The 18,226-nt window shown below is 40.7% G+C and overlaps 1 protein-coding gene across 4 annotated transcripts in view; it reads left to right on the top strand.

Moving 5' to 3' along the window:
* The window catches only part of LOC133617981 (sodium-driven chloride bicarbonate exchanger-like), a 121,582-nt gene that overhangs the window by 80,649 nt on the left and 22,707 nt on the right, over positions 1-18,226 (top strand). For all 4 annotated transcript variants that reach the window (XR_009817098.1, XM_061978424.1, XM_061978440.1 and 1 more), the window contains 12 exons: positions 4,918-5,018; positions 5,196-5,370; positions 6,656-6,789; positions 6,881-7,126; positions 7,749-7,854; positions 9,461-9,622; positions 9,733-9,846; positions 15,834-15,995; positions 16,086-16,337; positions 16,398-16,466; positions 16,694-16,867; positions 16,951-17,073. Coding sequence is in view for 3 of the 4 variants with exons in the window: in XM_061978424.1 (XP_061834408.1) it covers positions 4,918-5,018; positions 5,196-5,370; positions 6,656-6,789; positions 6,881-7,126; positions 7,749-7,854; positions 9,461-9,622; positions 9,733-9,846; positions 15,834-15,995; positions 16,086-16,337; positions 16,398-16,466; positions 16,694-16,867; positions 16,951-17,073 (1,818 nt within the window). In the remaining variant the exon portion in view is untranslated. The remainder of the gene's footprint in view (positions 1-4,917; positions 5,019-5,195; positions 5,371-6,655; positions 6,790-6,880; positions 7,127-7,748; positions 7,855-9,460; positions 9,623-9,732; positions 9,847-15,833; positions 15,996-16,085; positions 16,338-16,397; positions 16,467-16,693; positions 16,868-16,950; positions 17,074-18,226) is intronic.

Here is an 18,226-nt window from a genome sequence, read left to right as displayed (position 1 = left end):
GATCCAGGGCAGGAGAGAAGAGGCAAGATCCGTTTCCAAGCGGGAGGTCGAGAATCCAAAAGGGCAGTCCGGGAGGTAGGGGAAACAACAGGGGATCACGGAAGAACACGGGAAGCGAAGGGTAAGAAGACTATACTCCGGCGAGCGACCGCAGGTTGTCCAGGCTTAAGAAGACCGCTTGATCATCACAGGCAGGTGTGCCGATTGCCGGCAAATGATTGCAGCTGGCGGCTTCTGCTGGGCGGAGACGCGCGCGGCGCGTCCCTGGCTGAGCGCGGCCGTGGGCGTGTCCCGAGGTGCACTCACTGGAGCGCACAGATGGATGAACGGCGTTGGCAGGAGTCTGAGCCGTAACAATTACCCAAATAAACTGGAAAAAAATGTCCCCGGCCAGCTGGACCAAACACACAACTGTCTATCGAGTCAGTCACAATTTAATATTGATCATGATACACGCAGCCCGTCATGCTTGTTATTACAACTACAGTACATACGCTGTCGAGCTAGCTGTGTACAAACAAAACATGAAATGTGGGCTAATACTTTACAGATTCTGTAATTTGATTGTTCATGTTTTTCAGTCAGAACAGATTAGTGTCCTGTCGCAGTGTTGTGCATTACAAACTCAAATGCGTTTCATGCTGATGTGAAGCTATCTTATCTCTTTCCGTAACTAGCTTTTACGGCTAATACCGAAGTATGCCGATGTGTTCGTACGATAAAAAAATAGTTCGTTCTTACAATAACAATGTTGCTGTAGCTTAGTTATTATGCAGGTTACGGAACGTAAATTAGGTATTGTTGACGTTTTTTGAATGCATTTTTAAAGTGATTTAGAGATAAAACCGATAGCTCCCATTAGCGGCGTTGTCAGCCACCAAGAACGAGACTATTTTACATGTTAGAATGCAAAAAGAAAACACTTTTGTTTTCTTGTCTCTCATAAGGATTGTAAACGATAGGCAACATTCCAAAAAAGTGCAGTACCCTTTTAAATCAACTGGGATAGGCACCGGCCCAACTCAACCCTGAACTGCACACAGTGCATGGTAAATAAAAAAATAAACAAAATTAAAAATTATATATACATATAGATTGATGTAGTTGGAGATGTTAGGATACAATACTGTATGTCATTTTCTCCCCTAAGAACAACATGATGCATTTTTGGAAATCCGCCTAAAAATAGAGAATGGAAAGAATGTTGTTTTTGGAAAAGATTGAGAGCAGATCCCTGCGGAGTTGCAACAAGGCAGAGCACAACAAATTGAGATATTTTAGAAACTCATAGATGAAACTCATAGATGTGATGTGTCTGATAGAGTTGACAAGATATAAACAAGTTTACCTTATTACCTTGAAAGGTTCACCATCCCCATTATGCCAAATTTACTTTTGAATGACGTCATCATAGTACAATTGACAATGTTTTGGTTATGGTAAATGGTAAATGAGTTATACTTGTATAGCGCTTTTCTACCTTCAAGGTACTCAAAGCGCTTTGACACTATTTCCACATTCACCCATTCACACACACATTCACACATTCACTCACTGATGGCGAGAGCTGCCATGCAAGGCCCTAACCACGACCCATCAGAAGCAAGCGTGAAGTGTCTTGCTCAAGGACACAACGGATGTGACGAGGTTGGTAGAAGGTGGGGATTCAACCAGGAACCCTCAGGTTGCTGGCACGGCCACTCTCCCAACTGCGCCACGCCGTGGTTAAACCTCTTAATCTTATCATCAATCTTTTGTCGACTGAGTTTTTCTTATTACGAGATGCATCGGCTACGATACGATTCAAAAACAATATCTTTTAAAAACGGAACGATTCGATATAGTGTATGAACAATTCGATAAGATTCGATATGGTGTATGAATTATTCAATTCTATGGTTAACATTTGTTGATGGAATTTTTTTTGTATATACCACGAAAGCACAAAAGCATTCCTTCTTATGCATTCCTTGATCTGTCCAATCTAAGTCTATGCGCATGCATGCACTGACGAAAACTACTCAGATGAGAAGCCAAGCGTCTCCTAAGACAAATTAAACAGTCAACTGATGAATGACCTGAGAATAACAATAACCTGAAGGAATGAGAACACCCATAGGCACATTCATCTTCAAATATAAAAAAGGAACATTCCATAAAATTGGCATGCTTACAGTATTTTCAAATGTATAAAATACAATGTGCATCCCCAAAGATGCTTCAAGACAAAGATGAAGTAAAATGACACACAACAAAGTCCCATGTCAAAAATAATTATTTTTACATACGGACGAAAAAAGACTTGCTGAATGAACATGCTTTTTTGATGGGCTGATACAAAAATGATCAAATAAAATGAATCAATAAAAAAGAACAGAAGTCTTGGCTTCAGTCCAATTAATAAAAAGTAATTATTTAGTGTACTCCAGAGCTGTTCTGCATATCTTACACATGAAGTCAACTTGTCAAAGGTTTTCAGATGTAAGTTCACCCTGTTGACACGATTGATGAAGACGTGTTAGTTCTGGAAGTTCAAAATCAAAGAATCATATTCCATGCATATCCTGGACAGCTATTTGGTGATCTTTGTCAACTAGACCTGACAGGGGAACAGGGGAGAAGTTAGCAGGGGTTGAATAAGAAGTGTGTGTGTGTGTGTGTGTGTGTGTGTGTGTGTGTGTGTGTGTGTGTGTGTGTGTGTGTGTGTGTGTGTGTGTGTGTGTGTGTGTGTGTGTGTGTGTGTGTGTGTGTGTGTACAAAGCTCATCAGGGATGTTGTTAATGCTTGCTACAAATAAAAAAATAAAGTAGTTGTTCTGCAGGAAAAAAACTGTCGTCTTTTCCATGAATCAAGTCAATTTAGTGCCAACACAGACGCCCACCAGTGGCTATTGACGGACCGCAAAGCTCACAGACGTTCCATAATATTGCCGTACAGCAGCCATGAATCTATTGGAAATCCAAGGTAATCATTTTGTTGGGAGCCCTTGTCAAATAATTTCATAGGGTTCAAAATGTAGGAAAAAAGTGGCGGCTTATAGTTAGGAATTTAGGCTATAAGGTGTTTACATATGAAATGAACAATAACACTATGGTCTTAGACCATGGTCTTATATATATATATATATATATATATATATATATATATATATATATATATATATATATATATATATATATATATATATATATATATATATATATATATATATATGTGTGTGTATGTATATATGTATGTATATATTTATATATATATATGTATGTATATATTTATATATGTATATGTATGTATATATAGTGGGGTTGGGGGGGCAGGGTTTGGTGGTAGTATGGGGTGTATATTGTAGCCCGGAAGAGTTAGGGATGCAAGGGATTGTAGGTATTTGTTCTGTTGTGTTTATGTTGTGTTACGGTGCAGATGTTCTCCCGAAATATGTTTGTCATTCTTGTTTGGTGGGGGTTCACAGTGTGGCGCATATTTGTAACAGTGTTTAAGTTTTTTATACGGCCACTCTCAGTGTGACCTGTATGGCTGTTGATCAAGTATGTCTTGCAGTCACTTTCGTGTGTATGCAGAAGCCTCATACAGCATGTAACTGGGCCGGCACGCTGTTTGTATGGTGAAAAAGCGGACGCTAAAGGCAGTGCCATCACGGCACGCCCCTAATATTGTCGTCCGGGTGAAAATCGGGAGAAATTCGGGAGAATGGTTGCCCAGGGAGATTTTCGGAAGGGGCACTGAAATTCGGGAGTCTCCCGGAAAAATCGGGAGGGTTGGCAAGTATGGGCTAGAGCCTATCCATTATTCATATATTAACGCAGATGGTTACCTGAAAGGCGGAACAGGTTGCTTTACTGTCTGTGAGCACATCAATGCCAATGCCTATGTCAGTGCAAAGATGAGACTCCGACTGGTATACTCTTTGGCAAATTTCACTTAAACGGGTCAAATTAAAAAAAATTCCACATTTAAAACACTTCTGTGTGGTCTACTTAACATTTGATTGTGGTTATTTGGTCAAAATGTTGCATAGATTATGTTTTATAGACTGTCTTCAAACTGCTTTCTGACCGTCTCTTTAGGATGCGGCTTTTTGTGGGCGATCTTATTTACGTGCTTTGACTGCGTCCTCTCGCCATCAACCATGTTGTAGTTCTTAGCACATAGTCTACTGACAGATGTAAATAAGAACTATAAGCTATGTTTTATTAGAAACGGCAGCAGCGTAGTATGCATGCACATGTACGAGACAGTCTGCCCCACAACAAGAAGATAGAGAAAAAACACTTATTGACGTCGGACTACAATGGCAGACTCGTGCAAAGCTCTTCAGGTAAACTTCTACCATATATGGAGATATCCGATGACGTCACATCTTGGAAAAACGTCACAAGTTGTGCAAATTCCAAACGGCTCGTTTTAGAAAGTATGAAGGAAGGCAAGATTGTTTTGTTGTGATTTATGCTGATCCCAAGTACACAAAACTGGCACCAATAGGTAAGAAAATGGATTATTTGACCTTATTTCATACATTTCATATATTTACCAATATAAAAGTTTTTTTGAATTTTTTAACACACAATAATTTTCCATACCATGACACACTTCAGTATGTATGCTTTGGAGTGAGTGCAAAACATATAGCATCAAATATGGTAGCTTACTTGATTCACTTGTCACAAATCACATGCACAGAATCTTTTACCGGAGAGTAACAGACAATTAGGACAAGATACCTGGTTTACTTTTTTACTTTGGAAGGGGTGATTTAGTGAAATAGTTAATAGAGAGTCCAGAGTCAGTGAAAAACTTTTAAGTTCATGTTCAGACATCTCCAGTCTGTAATATATCTACCATACTTGTACTTCCTTAATTTATTATCTTGTAAGAGTAATTCAGTTTTTCCTAACCTCACAGGAAAAGCGGAAGGTTCCTCCTGTTCCAAATGGAGTTACAGATATTGTTGAGACCGAGGAACATGGAGGCCATGGTGGCCCTGAGCTCCAACGCACTGGAAGGTTGGTGAAAACGAAATGATAATTTGCAATAAGGAGCCATGATCACCGTCACCAAGTGAATTCTGTCTGTCTGCCATGCTCGAAATGTTAGCCTTTACCCTCCTTTACCGTTAACAACACCAAGTCATTTTTATCCAGCAGGGCATTGATCCCTAAAATGTGACTTTTCACCCCAAGGCTCTTTGGCGGGTTCATCATGGATATCAAGAGAAAGGCCCCTCACTATCTTTCTGACTACACCGACGCCATTAGCCTGCAGTGTCTGGCTTCTTTCCTATTCCTTTACTGCGCCTGCATGTCACCTGTTATCACCTTTGGAGGTCTCCTTGGTGAAGCCACCGAAGGACGTGTGGTAAAATGTATTTTTTAAATATATTTTACGAAAACGAGGGTTTCTTACAAATTTCAATGAGCTGAAGAAATATAGAACTTGAACGTTATTGGATATACTGTCACTTTATATGATAATACAGTGGAACGTGTTTACGTCGACACCCCTCAGGCGGGCTGTCTTGACATTGACGTAAGCGGTTGTAGACAAAAAAGAAATTCAAATGTAGCCTTTGTTTGTACATTTTGTGACTTTCTCCAGAGCCATGAAGACAGTGGGTGTTCATAAACACATTTCACCACCCTTTGTGCATACTTTAATACAGTCTTGCATTTTCATATATTTCATACTCTAACTGAGATTCTGCGGTATTCTCATCATATTGAATCGATCACAAAAGGACTGTTTAGGACATTAGGTTGTTTTACAATGCATTTTACCTCTAATCTGAGCAGGCTTAATCAGTTGAATCTGAAAAACTAGATAGGACAGCTTCTACAATGACAATAAATCTTTCTTCCTGCGGCTAGCAATCTAAAAAAACCAAAACGATATGTGCATTTTGTTAGTTGATGTGGTAGAATCAACTAACAAACACCAAGTCATTGGTGTTTGTTAGAGCCATAAAGACAGTGGGTGTTCATAAACACATTTTAGCACCATTTGTACATACTTTAATATAGACTTGCGTTTTCATATATTTCATACTCTAACTGAGATTCTGCGGTATTTTCATCATATTGAATCGATCACAACAGGACTGTTTAGATAGGACATCAGGTTGTCTTACAAGACATTTTACCTCTAATCTGAGCAGGCTTAATCAAGTCATGCTGAAAAACTAGATAGGACAGCTTCTACAATGACAATAAATCTTTCTTCCTGCGGCTAGCAATCTAAAAAAACCAAAACGATATGTGCATTTTGTTAGTTGATGTGGTAGAATCAACCACAATGCTAACAATAAAATACTACCATGCTTTTGTTTATATGTTCCTTTGCCCTGAACAGAAACAAACTGTGTGCACATTTTAATGCTGTGGTACTGGACAGTAGTTATGTTGTGCTTTTACGCTGCTTAGAAATACAGTAATGATGAAGTTAACAATATTACAACACATCATTAGAAATGACTCCTTGGGCTTTCAAAAGCAGACACTCATGTATGTTGACCTTAATTTACGTTATGGTGGACCAGGATTTGATTAAATAGTCCACAAAGATGGGTTGTTAAAAAATGTCAACGTATTTTAAGCGGGTTTTGCTGTACGATATTTGAGCCATTAACTTCGGTCTTGTGTTTCAGAGTGCTATCGAGTCCTTGTTTGGGGCTTCCATGACTGGTATTGCCTACTCGCTTTTTGCTGGGCAGCCTCTTACAATCCTTGGGAGCACAGGTCCGGTTCTTGTGTTTGAGAAGATTCTCTTCAAATTCTGCAAGTGTGTGTTTTTTTTGGTACAATGTTCTCTGTTTTCATGGATAATCTTCAGGAGAGAAGACATGTCTGAAACTCTACCAATCCTCTCTTAGGGACTATGGGCTATCCTACCTCTCCCTGAGGGCCTGCATTGGCCTGTGGACGTCATTTTTCTGTCTCCTGCTGGTGGCCACAGATGCCAGCTCGCTTGTTTGCTACATCACACGTTTTACAGAGGAAGCCTTTGCAGCCCTCATCTGCATCATCTTCATCTACGAGGCTCTAGAGAAACTGCTCCACCTAGGCGTGCACTACCCCATCAATAAAAACAACGACCTTCAGAAACTTACGCAGTATTCGTAAGTTTTTATGACATTGTTGCCATCAGAAGCAAAATAAGTTGACGTTTGTAATAGAAACAAATAGAAAGACTGAAATCAAAAACATGATACACACTATCAGTCCCAAGTTGCAGTAACACATTCTTGTTTGATTGATGGATTGAAACTTTTATTAGTAGATTGCACAGTACATTACATATTCCGTACAAATGACCACTAAATGGTAACACCCGAATACGTTTTTCAACTTGTTTAAGTCTGGGTCCACGTTAATCAATTCATGGTATAAATATATACTATCAGCATAATACAGTCATCATACAAGTTAATCATCAGAGTATATACATTGAATTATTTACGGGGGATGGGACGGGGAGGAGACTTCCAAAACTTAAGCAGTTATTTCTATGAATGAAGGCAAGAACACTACTGATTTTTACTGAAATATGAAACCAACTGTTCCAGCCTTGGCCCCATGAAGTCATTAACATTGTGAGCACTCCATTCAAGTTGAACAATTTCTATCATGTGATGATTTTGCTTATTCTTGGGTCAGAACATCCGTGATGTGCATACATCACAAAGATCACTTCATACCACATGATCAAGTTTGCTGGTTTATCAACATTGCTCTCCATAGGTGCGCTTGTGTGGAACCCAGTAATCCCAGCAATGAGACGCTGCAGTTCTGGGAGAAGAGGAACATCACGGCCTCCCATGTCAACTGGACTATGTTGGAAGTTAAGGTAAATAAGCTTCAGATAATTACAATACACAACTCACTGAGATCTATTGATATCCAGTCCAATATCTGTATCTACCTTTACAGTGACAATGATTATTGAGAGATTCTTAATTGAATTCAGTAAACTTTTATTGCTCACAAACATGTAGTGTGTTGTGGGTTTGACTTTCAGATTTATTTTATTCATATTATAAATTGTGTCTGTTATTTTTAATCACCCACAAGTAGCAATCGGTCATTGCATGACTCTGTTGCGGTGTGTGCTCTGGCCTACCTCTGAGGGGAAGTGAGATTTGACTGGGCACGGATCAGTCCTATTAGCCAAACATGCTGGACTTAAAGTACAATCGGCTTGTGTGAGGACAAAAACATTCACACAAATGCTAATTGTGTGTCTAAAACATTATCAAAAATGTTTTGTTGTTGGTAAGATGCAGGTGTGCTCTGCCCCTTGACCATACCTATTACAACATATGGGACATTTCTTGGGAAATTAGGTAAAATAAGGCTTTTTGATTTTCATCACAAATTGACATTAAATAAATAAATACATAAAAATAGGATTGATTAATACAAACCCCGTTTCCATATGAGTTGGGAAATTGTGTCAGATGTAAATATAAACGGAATACAATGATTTGCAAATCATTTTCAACCCATATTCAGTTGAATATGCTACAAAGACAACATATTTGATGTTCAAACTGATAAACATTTTTTTTTTGCAAATAATCATTAACTTTAGAATTTGATGCCAGCAACACGTGACAAAGAAGTTGGGAAAGGTGGCAATAAATACTGATAAAGTTGAGGAATGCTCATCAAACACTTATTTGGAACATCCCACTGGTGAACAGGCAGATTGGGAACAGGTGGGTACCATGATTGGGTATAAAAGTAGATTCCATGAAATGCTCAGTCATTCACAAACAAGGATGGGGCTAGGGTCACCACTTTGTCAACAAATGCGTCAGCAAATTTTTGAACAGTTTAAGAAAAACCTTTCTCAACCAGCTATTACAAGGTATTTAGGGTTTTCACCATCTACGGTCCGTAATATTATCAAAGGGTTCAGAGAATCTGGAGAAATCACTGCACGTAAGCAGCTAAGATAATAAGATTAAGATGTTTAACCACGGCGTGGCACAGTTGGGAGAGTGGCCGTGCCAGCAACCTGAGGGTTCCTGGTTCAATCCCCACCTTCTACCAACCTGATCACGTCCGTTGTGTCCTTCAGCAAGACACTTCACCCTTGCTCCTTATGGGTCGTGTTTAGGTCGTGCATGGCAGCTCCCACCATCAGTGTGTGAAGGTGTGTGTGAATGGGTGAATGTGGAAATAGTGTCAAAGCGCTTTGAGTACCCTGAAGGTAGAAAAGCGCTATACAAGTATTACCCAGTTACCTTTTACCACTGGCCTAGTGTGAAATTTAAAATTTTATTTTGAAAGTAACTTCCCTTTTTCAGTCTCTAATGTCTTATTCATGATGCTACAATATTTGATCCACCATGACTTGTGTAAAATGGGACAGGGATCAAAGACATGTGGGCAAGAGCTTTGCAGGATTTACAGTCAGTCATCCTCATTGTGTCCTTTGGTGCCAGTAGGAGTGCGAAGAACTGCACGGGGATTTCAGTGGTACTGCATGTGGCCCCCATGGCCCTTATATCCCTGACGTCCTCTTCTGGTGTGTGGTCCTTTTCTTCACCACCGTCTTCATGTCCGCCTTCCTCAAGGAGTTCAAGACAAGGCGGTACTTCCCTACCAAGGCCAGTACCAAAATCACTAAAGTCATGTAACCACCTAGTGGTCGAAAGCTACACCACAAGTCATGCAGGATTTTATATAAAAATAAGTATTTGTCCATGTTTTTGTTCAGGTGCGGGCCATCATCAGTGACTTTGCAGTTTTCATCACCATCTTCACCATGGTTCTGGTGGACTACGCACTGGGCATTCCCTCACCGAAACTACAAGTTCCCAGCAAGTTTAAAGTAAGTCTAGTCTAGGACTTTCTGATACCCAATGTTGTGTTTGGATCAGAATGTTTTATATTCAAAATTCAAAGCCATAACTGGTGATTAAGCCATGCCTCCTCTTAAGCATCATGCCTGACTGTTCTCACTTGACTGTTCTAAGGTTTATTAAAGAGGTTGAATTGTTATGACACAATCTCCTGAATGGTCAGGTATAAGATCATCCCTAGATTTCCACAAGGTCCCAACTTTAGAAAGTTCATGCTCTGTGTCCAGCAATAGCCGATACTCCTCTAGCTTGCTTGCTTGTTGTGGAAAAAATATTAAAAAAAATAAGTAAGTCTTCTAGACTTGGAATTGTGTATCTAAACTAGAGTAAGGCAGCAATGAAAATATATTTGGTTTTCTGGGGAGCTAAAGACCTACCTCATGATTACTGCTCGTCTGCTCTCGCCACCGAACCAACTTTGTGAACAAAGCACAGTTACAGTATATGCCGGAATTCTCCAATATTGATCCAATTATATATCCATTATCTAATAATTAATGTTTGCTAATAACCATTTGCTAATAACCATTAGCACGTAATCATCTCTCGACCCCTGACCTATCGCACAAGAGTAGGTGTGGGTGAGGGCTAGTGGAGTTATCATGGTGGTGTTTGCGTGAGCAAATTGTTGAACAGTTTAAGAATAAACGTTCTCAACCAGCTATTGCAAGGAATTTAGGGATTTCACCATCTACGGTCCGTAATGTCATCAAAGGGTTCAGAGAATCTGGAGAAATCACTGCACGTAAGCAGCTAAGCCTGTGACCTTCGATCCCTCAGGCTGTACTGCATCAACAAGCGACATCAGTGTGTAAAGGATATCACCACATGGGCTCAGGAACACTTCAGAAACCCACTGTCAGTAACTACAGTTGGTCGCTACATCTGTAAGTGCAAGTTAAAACTCTCCTATGAAAGGCGAAAACCGTTTATTAACAACACCCAGAAACGCCGTCGGCTTCGCTGGGCCTGAGCTCATCTAAGATGGACTGATACAAAGTGGAAAAGTGTTCTGTGGTCTGACGAGTCCACATTTCAAATTGTTTTTGGAAACTGTGGACGTCGTGTCCTCCGGACCAAAGAGGAAAAGAACCATCCGGATTATTATAGGCGCAAAGTTGAAAAGCCAGCATCTGTGATGGTATGGGGGTGTATTAGTGCCCAAGACATGGGTAACTTACACATCTGTGAAGGCGCCATTAATGCTGAAAAGTACATACAGGTTTTGGAGCAACATATGTTGCCATCCAAGCAACGTTACCATGGACGCCCCTGCTTATTACAGCAAGACAATGCCAAGCCACGTGTTACATCAACGTGGCTTCATAGTAAAAGAATGCGGGTACTAGACTGGCCTGCCTGTAGTCCAGACCTGTCTCCCATTGAAAATGTGTGGTGCATTATGAAGCCTAAAATACCACAACGGAGACCCCCGGACTGTTGAACAACTTAAGCTGTACATCAAGCAAGAATGGGAAATAATTCCACCTGAGAAGCTTAAAAAATGTGTCTCCGCAGTTCCCAAACGTTTACTGAGTATTGTTAAAAGGAAAGGCCATGTAACACAGTGGTGAACATGCCCTTTCCCAACTACTTTGGCACGTGTTGCAGCCATGAAATTCTTAAGTTAATCATTAAAAAAAAATTAAGTTTATGAGTTTGAACATCAAATATCTTGTCTTTGTAGTTCATTCAACTGAATATGGGTCGAAAAGGATTTGCAAATCATTGTATTCTGTTTATATTTACATCTAACACAATTTCCCAACTCATATGGAAACAGGGTTTGTATTAAATACATGCTCTGAAAATGTATATCATGCCAAGCTTAAAGCTAATGCCTATAGATACATTTTCAATGGCCCGTCTGTTACTAAAAATAAAACCTGGCTCGAAAGCCTATACGATTTGCCACCCTTGGTGACTTTATTCGAAGACTTTTGCCATAAGTATTTTCTCATACCAATCACACACGTCTGGCTTCAAAATAATAGCACTACGCTTCACATCCGGTCTAATCAACAAAATATCCTCTATCATCCGGCTTCCTCCCACCTCCAAAGATATACAACACTAAATTGGCCCTAGTGTGTGAATGTGAGTGTGAATGTTGTCTGTCTATCTGTGTTGGCCCTGTGATGAGGTGGCGACTTGTCCAGGGTGTACGCCGCCTTCCGCCCGAATGCAGCTGAGATAGGCTCCAGCACCCTCCGCGTCCCCAAAAGGGAAAAGCGCTAGAAAATGGATGAATGGGTGGATGCTGTGTCACAGTTGTTTTGTAATGTTATTCTGTGATATTTCTACCTAAATAAATGCTTTCTGGCAGATTGAAATCAAGTGTATTATAATAGCGGCGGCGATATTATGGCTGTAGACTGTCTTTGAACAAGTCAGCCTTTTATTTATGTTCACATATAGCACTGTCGAACTCAATAACAGAAGCGCAACACACACAACACGACTGCTCCGTCTTCTTCGCTCCCACTGAGACTAGGTTTAATACTGCAGGTATGCCTGCTACTGCCCTCTGCAGCCCACATTGGGTAATTACAGTTCACTACACAGTACTACCTTTGCTACAGTATATTATTTTATAACGTGTTCTGATTGATAGTCCGCAAATACAGAATATTTAACAGGGGGAAAATTGCATTAAAGGTTAAGACATTGTCGTGCAGAGATATGAATACATGTAACTTGTGCAACATGTACAGAATATCAGAAGCAAACATCTTTGACAATGATCGTAACAATCAATAAATCAATCAATCAAAGTTTACTTATACAGCCCTTAATCACAAAGGGCTGCACAAGCGACAATGACATCCTCTGCTCAGATCCCACATCAGGGCAAGAAAAAACTCAACCCAATGGTCACAACGAGAAACCTTGGAAGGGACCACAGATGTGCTTCAAAGTACTGGAGCCTGAATAGAAAACGTTCTAAAGCCTGCAGACTTTTTTTGGGCTCTGGGAATCACTAATAAGCCGGAGTTCTTAGAACACAGGTTTATGTCCGGGACATATGGTACAATACAATCAGCAAGATAGGCTGGAGCGAGCCAGTTTAGTATTTTATACGTAAGTAGTAAAACCTTAGAGTCGCAGCATAAGTGCACAGGAAGCCAGTGCAGGTGAGCTAATATAGGCGTGATGATCAAACTTTCTTGTTCTTGTCAAAAGTCTAGCAGCCGCATTTTGTACCAACTGTAATCTTTTAATGCTACACAGAGGGAGACCAGAAAATAATACGTTACAGTAATCGAGACGAGAGACGTAAAGAACGCATGAATAATGATCTCAGCGTCGCTAGTGGACAAAAAAGGCTGTTTTAGTAACACTCTTAATGTGTGACTCAAATGAGAGAGGCCCGAAGATGATACCAAGATTCTTTACCCACTCGCTTTGTGTAATTGTTTTCTTGTCAAATGTTAAGGTGGTATTATTAAATAGGTGTCAATGTCTAGCAGGACCAATAATCAGCATTTCCGTTTTCGTAGCATTCAGATGCAAAAAGTTGCTTGACATCCATTGTTTAATTAAATCTAGACATGCCTCCAGGTGTGTTATGATCCGCTGCCCGGATCATATTTTTGTTTTTGTTTTCAAGTCACTTGTGTTTTCAGCACCTCTTGAGTTTGTTTCTGTTGCCATGACGGCAGATTATAGTCACCTGCCTCTGGTTAGTGTCCCGGACGCGCACCTGTTGCCCGGGCACTAATCAGAGGGCTATTTAGTTTACGCGCTGGCCTCACTCGGTCTGTTGGTTTTGTTTGCTCCTACGCAACAAGTTACGCTCTTGGTTTCTCTCATAGTTTACATTTTTGATATTAGCATCTTTGCTACCCTCTTGTTTTCCGTGCCGTGGTACCGCGCAGCATTTTGTTCTGCAATCAGAATAAATCATTTATTCTCACCTGCAAGCCGCTTCCTGACATCCCTCTGCATCTTGAAAAGACGACCTCCGGCATCACAATGCCACGCAGGCGTAACAAGGTGACTACAATCTGGCCTGTTGGTAAGCGTTAGGGGCATGTAGAGTAGGGTGTCATCAGCATAACAGTGAAAGTTAACACCTTATTTGCGTATGATGTCATCCAGCGGCAGCATGTAGATGCTGAAGAGTGCAGGGTCAACAATCCAGATTTTGTGTTAATAATGTGTAAAACTGATATCTAAACATGTTGCTCCTGTTAATGCAAGTGCTTCCATAGGAAGAATACAAATTCTGTATTTCTACAAAATCCAAAATCTGGTAAGACACCAACGGAATGCAGGTTTTTGTTTTTGTTTAATTCTCTTTAAAAAAGTGTGTGTATGTTCTTATTTCGTTGAGCTGTTTAAAAAACATAGTTCAAAACATTTCATTAAAGCAAACTAATTGTCCAGTCATGGTCATTAAAACTTGAAAATGATCTGTCTAGAGTATACTTTTTAATGATGAAAACTTACATTTATTTTGAATTGACTATGGACAAACTGCGATCAATCACGATGAAAATTTTAAATCGTTTGACAGCCCTAATATACGCAGACAATATTCTACACCATTTTCATCTATTCTTTATTATTCTTATTTCGCCGTCTCCCAGACCTTCCAAATGTTTCATTCGATTTTACACCATTCCACCTTCAAAATGTTCAATCCATTCATGCTTGTAGGTTCTTCATCAACAATTTTCCAAATATCCCAGGCTTCACAGAATTCCTTGTTTTCTGGGAAATGTTTCCCATTTAAAATGAATTGGCCGTTTTTCAAACTTTTACAATCCCCACTTTTTCCAACTGAGTCAAACCATTTCACCTTCAACACATTCCATTCATCCTGGAAATTCAAACTACTGTACCAATTTACTAGGGTCCAAAGAATTCCCAGAATTCACGTTTTTTCAAAGCCCTATTTTACCCATATTTTACCCATAATTTCGCCACATCTAGTGTGTGTGTGACAATCATTGGTATTTTAACTTTAAACTTTAATGACTTATTCCACATTTTTCAACCCATTTCAACCATTCCACCATCAAAACATTCCACTTCGTCAGGACATCAAAGTTACCTATTTTTTTCCCCAAAAATTCCTGTTTTTTTAAAAATTCCCTGAAATCCAGAATATTTTTTTCGTCCTTCCAAGATCTATCCAAGAGTAGCTACTAAATAAATCAGAAGGTACCCACAAGTTACTCAATACTTGAGGAGGTTTTTCACGGAATACTTACTCAAGGAAATATTTGGATGACAACTTTTTACCTTTACATGAGTCATACTACTCTAAAGTAACGGTACTCTTACATGAATACACTTTTAGTTACTTCTACCATTAGCTGACCACACACACAATGGATATAAAAAGCTATTCAAACCACCTGCGGATCATACATGAGCATTTATTTTTATAACTTGGTCTTGCTCCCGTTTTAATGCGGTATTTAGCTCCAGACAAGTGGCACATTTAAACAGGGAACCTGCAAATGAGAGTCCCTCTGCTTTCAGCGATCGCCCTGTCACTTCACTGCGACCCCCCCCCCCCCCCCACCCCCCCCACCCCGAGAGGGTTGCCATACCCTATTTGAAAAATACTATCATATGTCCGGACTTTCACATGAGAAAATGTTTTGTATCTGGAGCTATTTAAATTTTAGTTGAATACCTGCACCTCAACTGGCTCCTCTACCCTGTCGGCCACTGGGTAAAGGAGCCAGTAGAGGTGGCTTGGACATGCCTCTTAGATGCCTTTTGCCAGGGCTAACCTAGGACAAGCTGGAGGGATTAGGTCTCACTGCTGGTTTGGTAAGGCCTTTGTTCCTTTGGTGGATTTGGGAGAATTGGCCGGAGACTGGTAAGCCTGGGCTTCCCTTCTGAGACTGCTGCCCCTGCGATCTGGACATGGATAAACGCAAGAAAATGGATGGATTGATGTAAAACGTCACAGCTTTCCTGTCTGTATTGATTTTAGCCAACCAGAGATGATCGTGGCTGGCTGATCAACCCTGTGGGACCTAACCCGTGGTGGACCACCATCATCACCTTCATCCCTGCTCTCCTGTGCACCATCCTTATCTTCATGGACCAACAGATCACCGCCGTTATTATCAACAGGAAGGAACACAAACTGAAGGTATGTCCATTAACACCGGTAAATTACGTCATAGCTTACCGGGGACTTAAAGTTGTATAAGTCATTGTGGTCTTGGCTCTGATCTTCCAGAAAGGCTGTGGCTACCACCTGGATCTGTTTGTGGTCGGGGTGATGCTGGGCGTGTGCTCTGTGATGGGTCTGCCGTGGTTTGTGGCGGCCACCGTGCTCTCCATCTCCCATGTCAACAGTTTGAAGCTGGAGTCTGAGTGTTCTGCTCCTGGTGAGCAGCCTAAGTTCCTGGGTATTCGCGAGCAACGCTTCACCGGCCTCATGATCTTCACCTTAATGGGCTGCTCTGTGTTCATGACGTCGATGTTGAAGGTCCGGAATAGATACATAAATACGTAAAGTATTTTATTTAAACATGGGTTTCGATTGCAGTTCATTCCAATGCCTGTGCTGTATGGAGTGTTTCTCTACATGGGAGCCTCCTCACTTCGAGGGATTCAGGTGAGGAATCGTTATTTATTTTTATTTTATCTATTCTTTTTTACTCTTTCAGTGATGAAATGTTGCATAATGTAACTGTGGCGGAGCGGTTGCACGACTGTACAGTCATCTGTGCATGCCTACCCGCTGCCTAAAGCTGTAACAAAGGGAAAAAAATCTAATCATATTATGTAGTTTTATATTGTTTCTTGCTATCATCTCAAAAAAAATATTTCTGAACTCTGCAGTTCTTTGATCGTCTCCGGCTGTTTGGGATGCCGGCCAAACACCAGCCAGATTTCATTTACCTTCGCCATGTTCCACTAAGGAAGGCTCACCTCTTCACCATCATCCAGCTTAGTTGTCTGGTGATGCTGTGGGTCATCAAGACATCCAAGGCCGCCATTGTTTTCCCAATGATGGTAAAAGCAATACACTTTCTGTGCTATTGTGCACCAACATTGCTGACTTCTGCAGTAGTTTCTGTATCCATTCTTTTTTTCAGGTCTTGGCGCTTGTCTTCATCCGGAAGCTTCTGGACTTCATCTTTACCAAGAGAGAACTGAGCTGGTTAGATGACTTGATGCCAGAGTGGAAGAAGAAGAAACTCGAGGATGCTGCACAAGAGGTGGAATAATACATTATCAAGTTAACCACACATGCTATATTGACAAAGTGTTAAGTTAATTTACCATGACTACAACTACTTTTAACTAGGCTGGACAAAAGAAGAATGCATCTGTGTTGGCAACATGGCAACTCCAAATCCGTTTCTTTGCATTCTGTGATATTGATGGACCGACTTAAATACCTCAGGTGTTTAAATTGAACTTTAATAGCATTTGTTTCGAATACACTGGCTTGAAATCTGTGTCCAGTTTGGGGGTCTCGGTATCCTGTTTCTGCTGTTTAAGGATGACGCCTCATCAAGCTGCAACTTTCAGCGTTTAGAGCGTTAAGCTTTTGGGACGAGACTCAGCACCTCTAAATCTGAGCTAATGGTTCTCAGCTGGAAAAGGGTGAATTGCACCCCCGTGTTGGGAGTGAAAAGACAGAGTAAGGAGCTCTGTCATCTGGAGTACAGCTCCTGTCCCTGAACATTGAGAGAACCAAGGTAAGGTCACTTAGGCATTTTGTTTCGGTACATTTCTAATGCCTTGTGCGATATCAACAATATACAACAGAAATTATATCAATTTGGCCTATGTTTGAGCTTTTAATTTTATTGCCCCATCACAATAATAAAGTTAAAGTTAAAGTACCAATGATTGTCACACACACACTAGGTGTGGTGAAATTTGTCCTCTGCATTTGACCCATCCCCTTGTTCACCCCCTGGGAGGTGAGGGGAGCAGTGGGCAGCAGCGGTGCCGCGCCCAGGAATCATTTTTGGTGATTTAACCCCCAATTCCAACCCTTGATGCTGAGTGCCAAGCAGGGAGGTAATGGGTCCCATTTTTATAGTCTTTGGTATGACTCGGCCGGGGTTTGAACTCACAACCTACCGATCTCAGGGCGGACACTCTAACCATTAGGCCACTGAGTAGGCATGTTAATGACACAAAATTAAAAAAAATGAAAATCCGCAACAGACTGCAAATAACACTTTGCAATGTAAAATACTGAGAGCTGTCGTATGTCTATACACAGTGCGGAGACACTTCTACGTTATTTATCCTCGCCTCCATGGGGGCAATTATACAACGTTTCTTACAATTACCATTATCACTGGAGTAATGGGAAAGGTCAAGCCGGCGATACAACAACCAAGAGAGGAGGAG

Source organism: Nerophis lumbriciformis, linkage group LG01, assembly GCF_033978685.3.
Source record: "Nerophis lumbriciformis linkage group LG01, RoL_Nlum_v2.1, whole genome shotgun sequence".
NCBI lineage: Eukaryota > Metazoa > Chordata > Actinopteri > Syngnathiformes > Syngnathidae > Nerophis > Nerophis lumbriciformis.
Note: the sequence above shows the minus strand (reverse complement) of the source record. Positions and strands in the feature narration are given on the sequence as shown.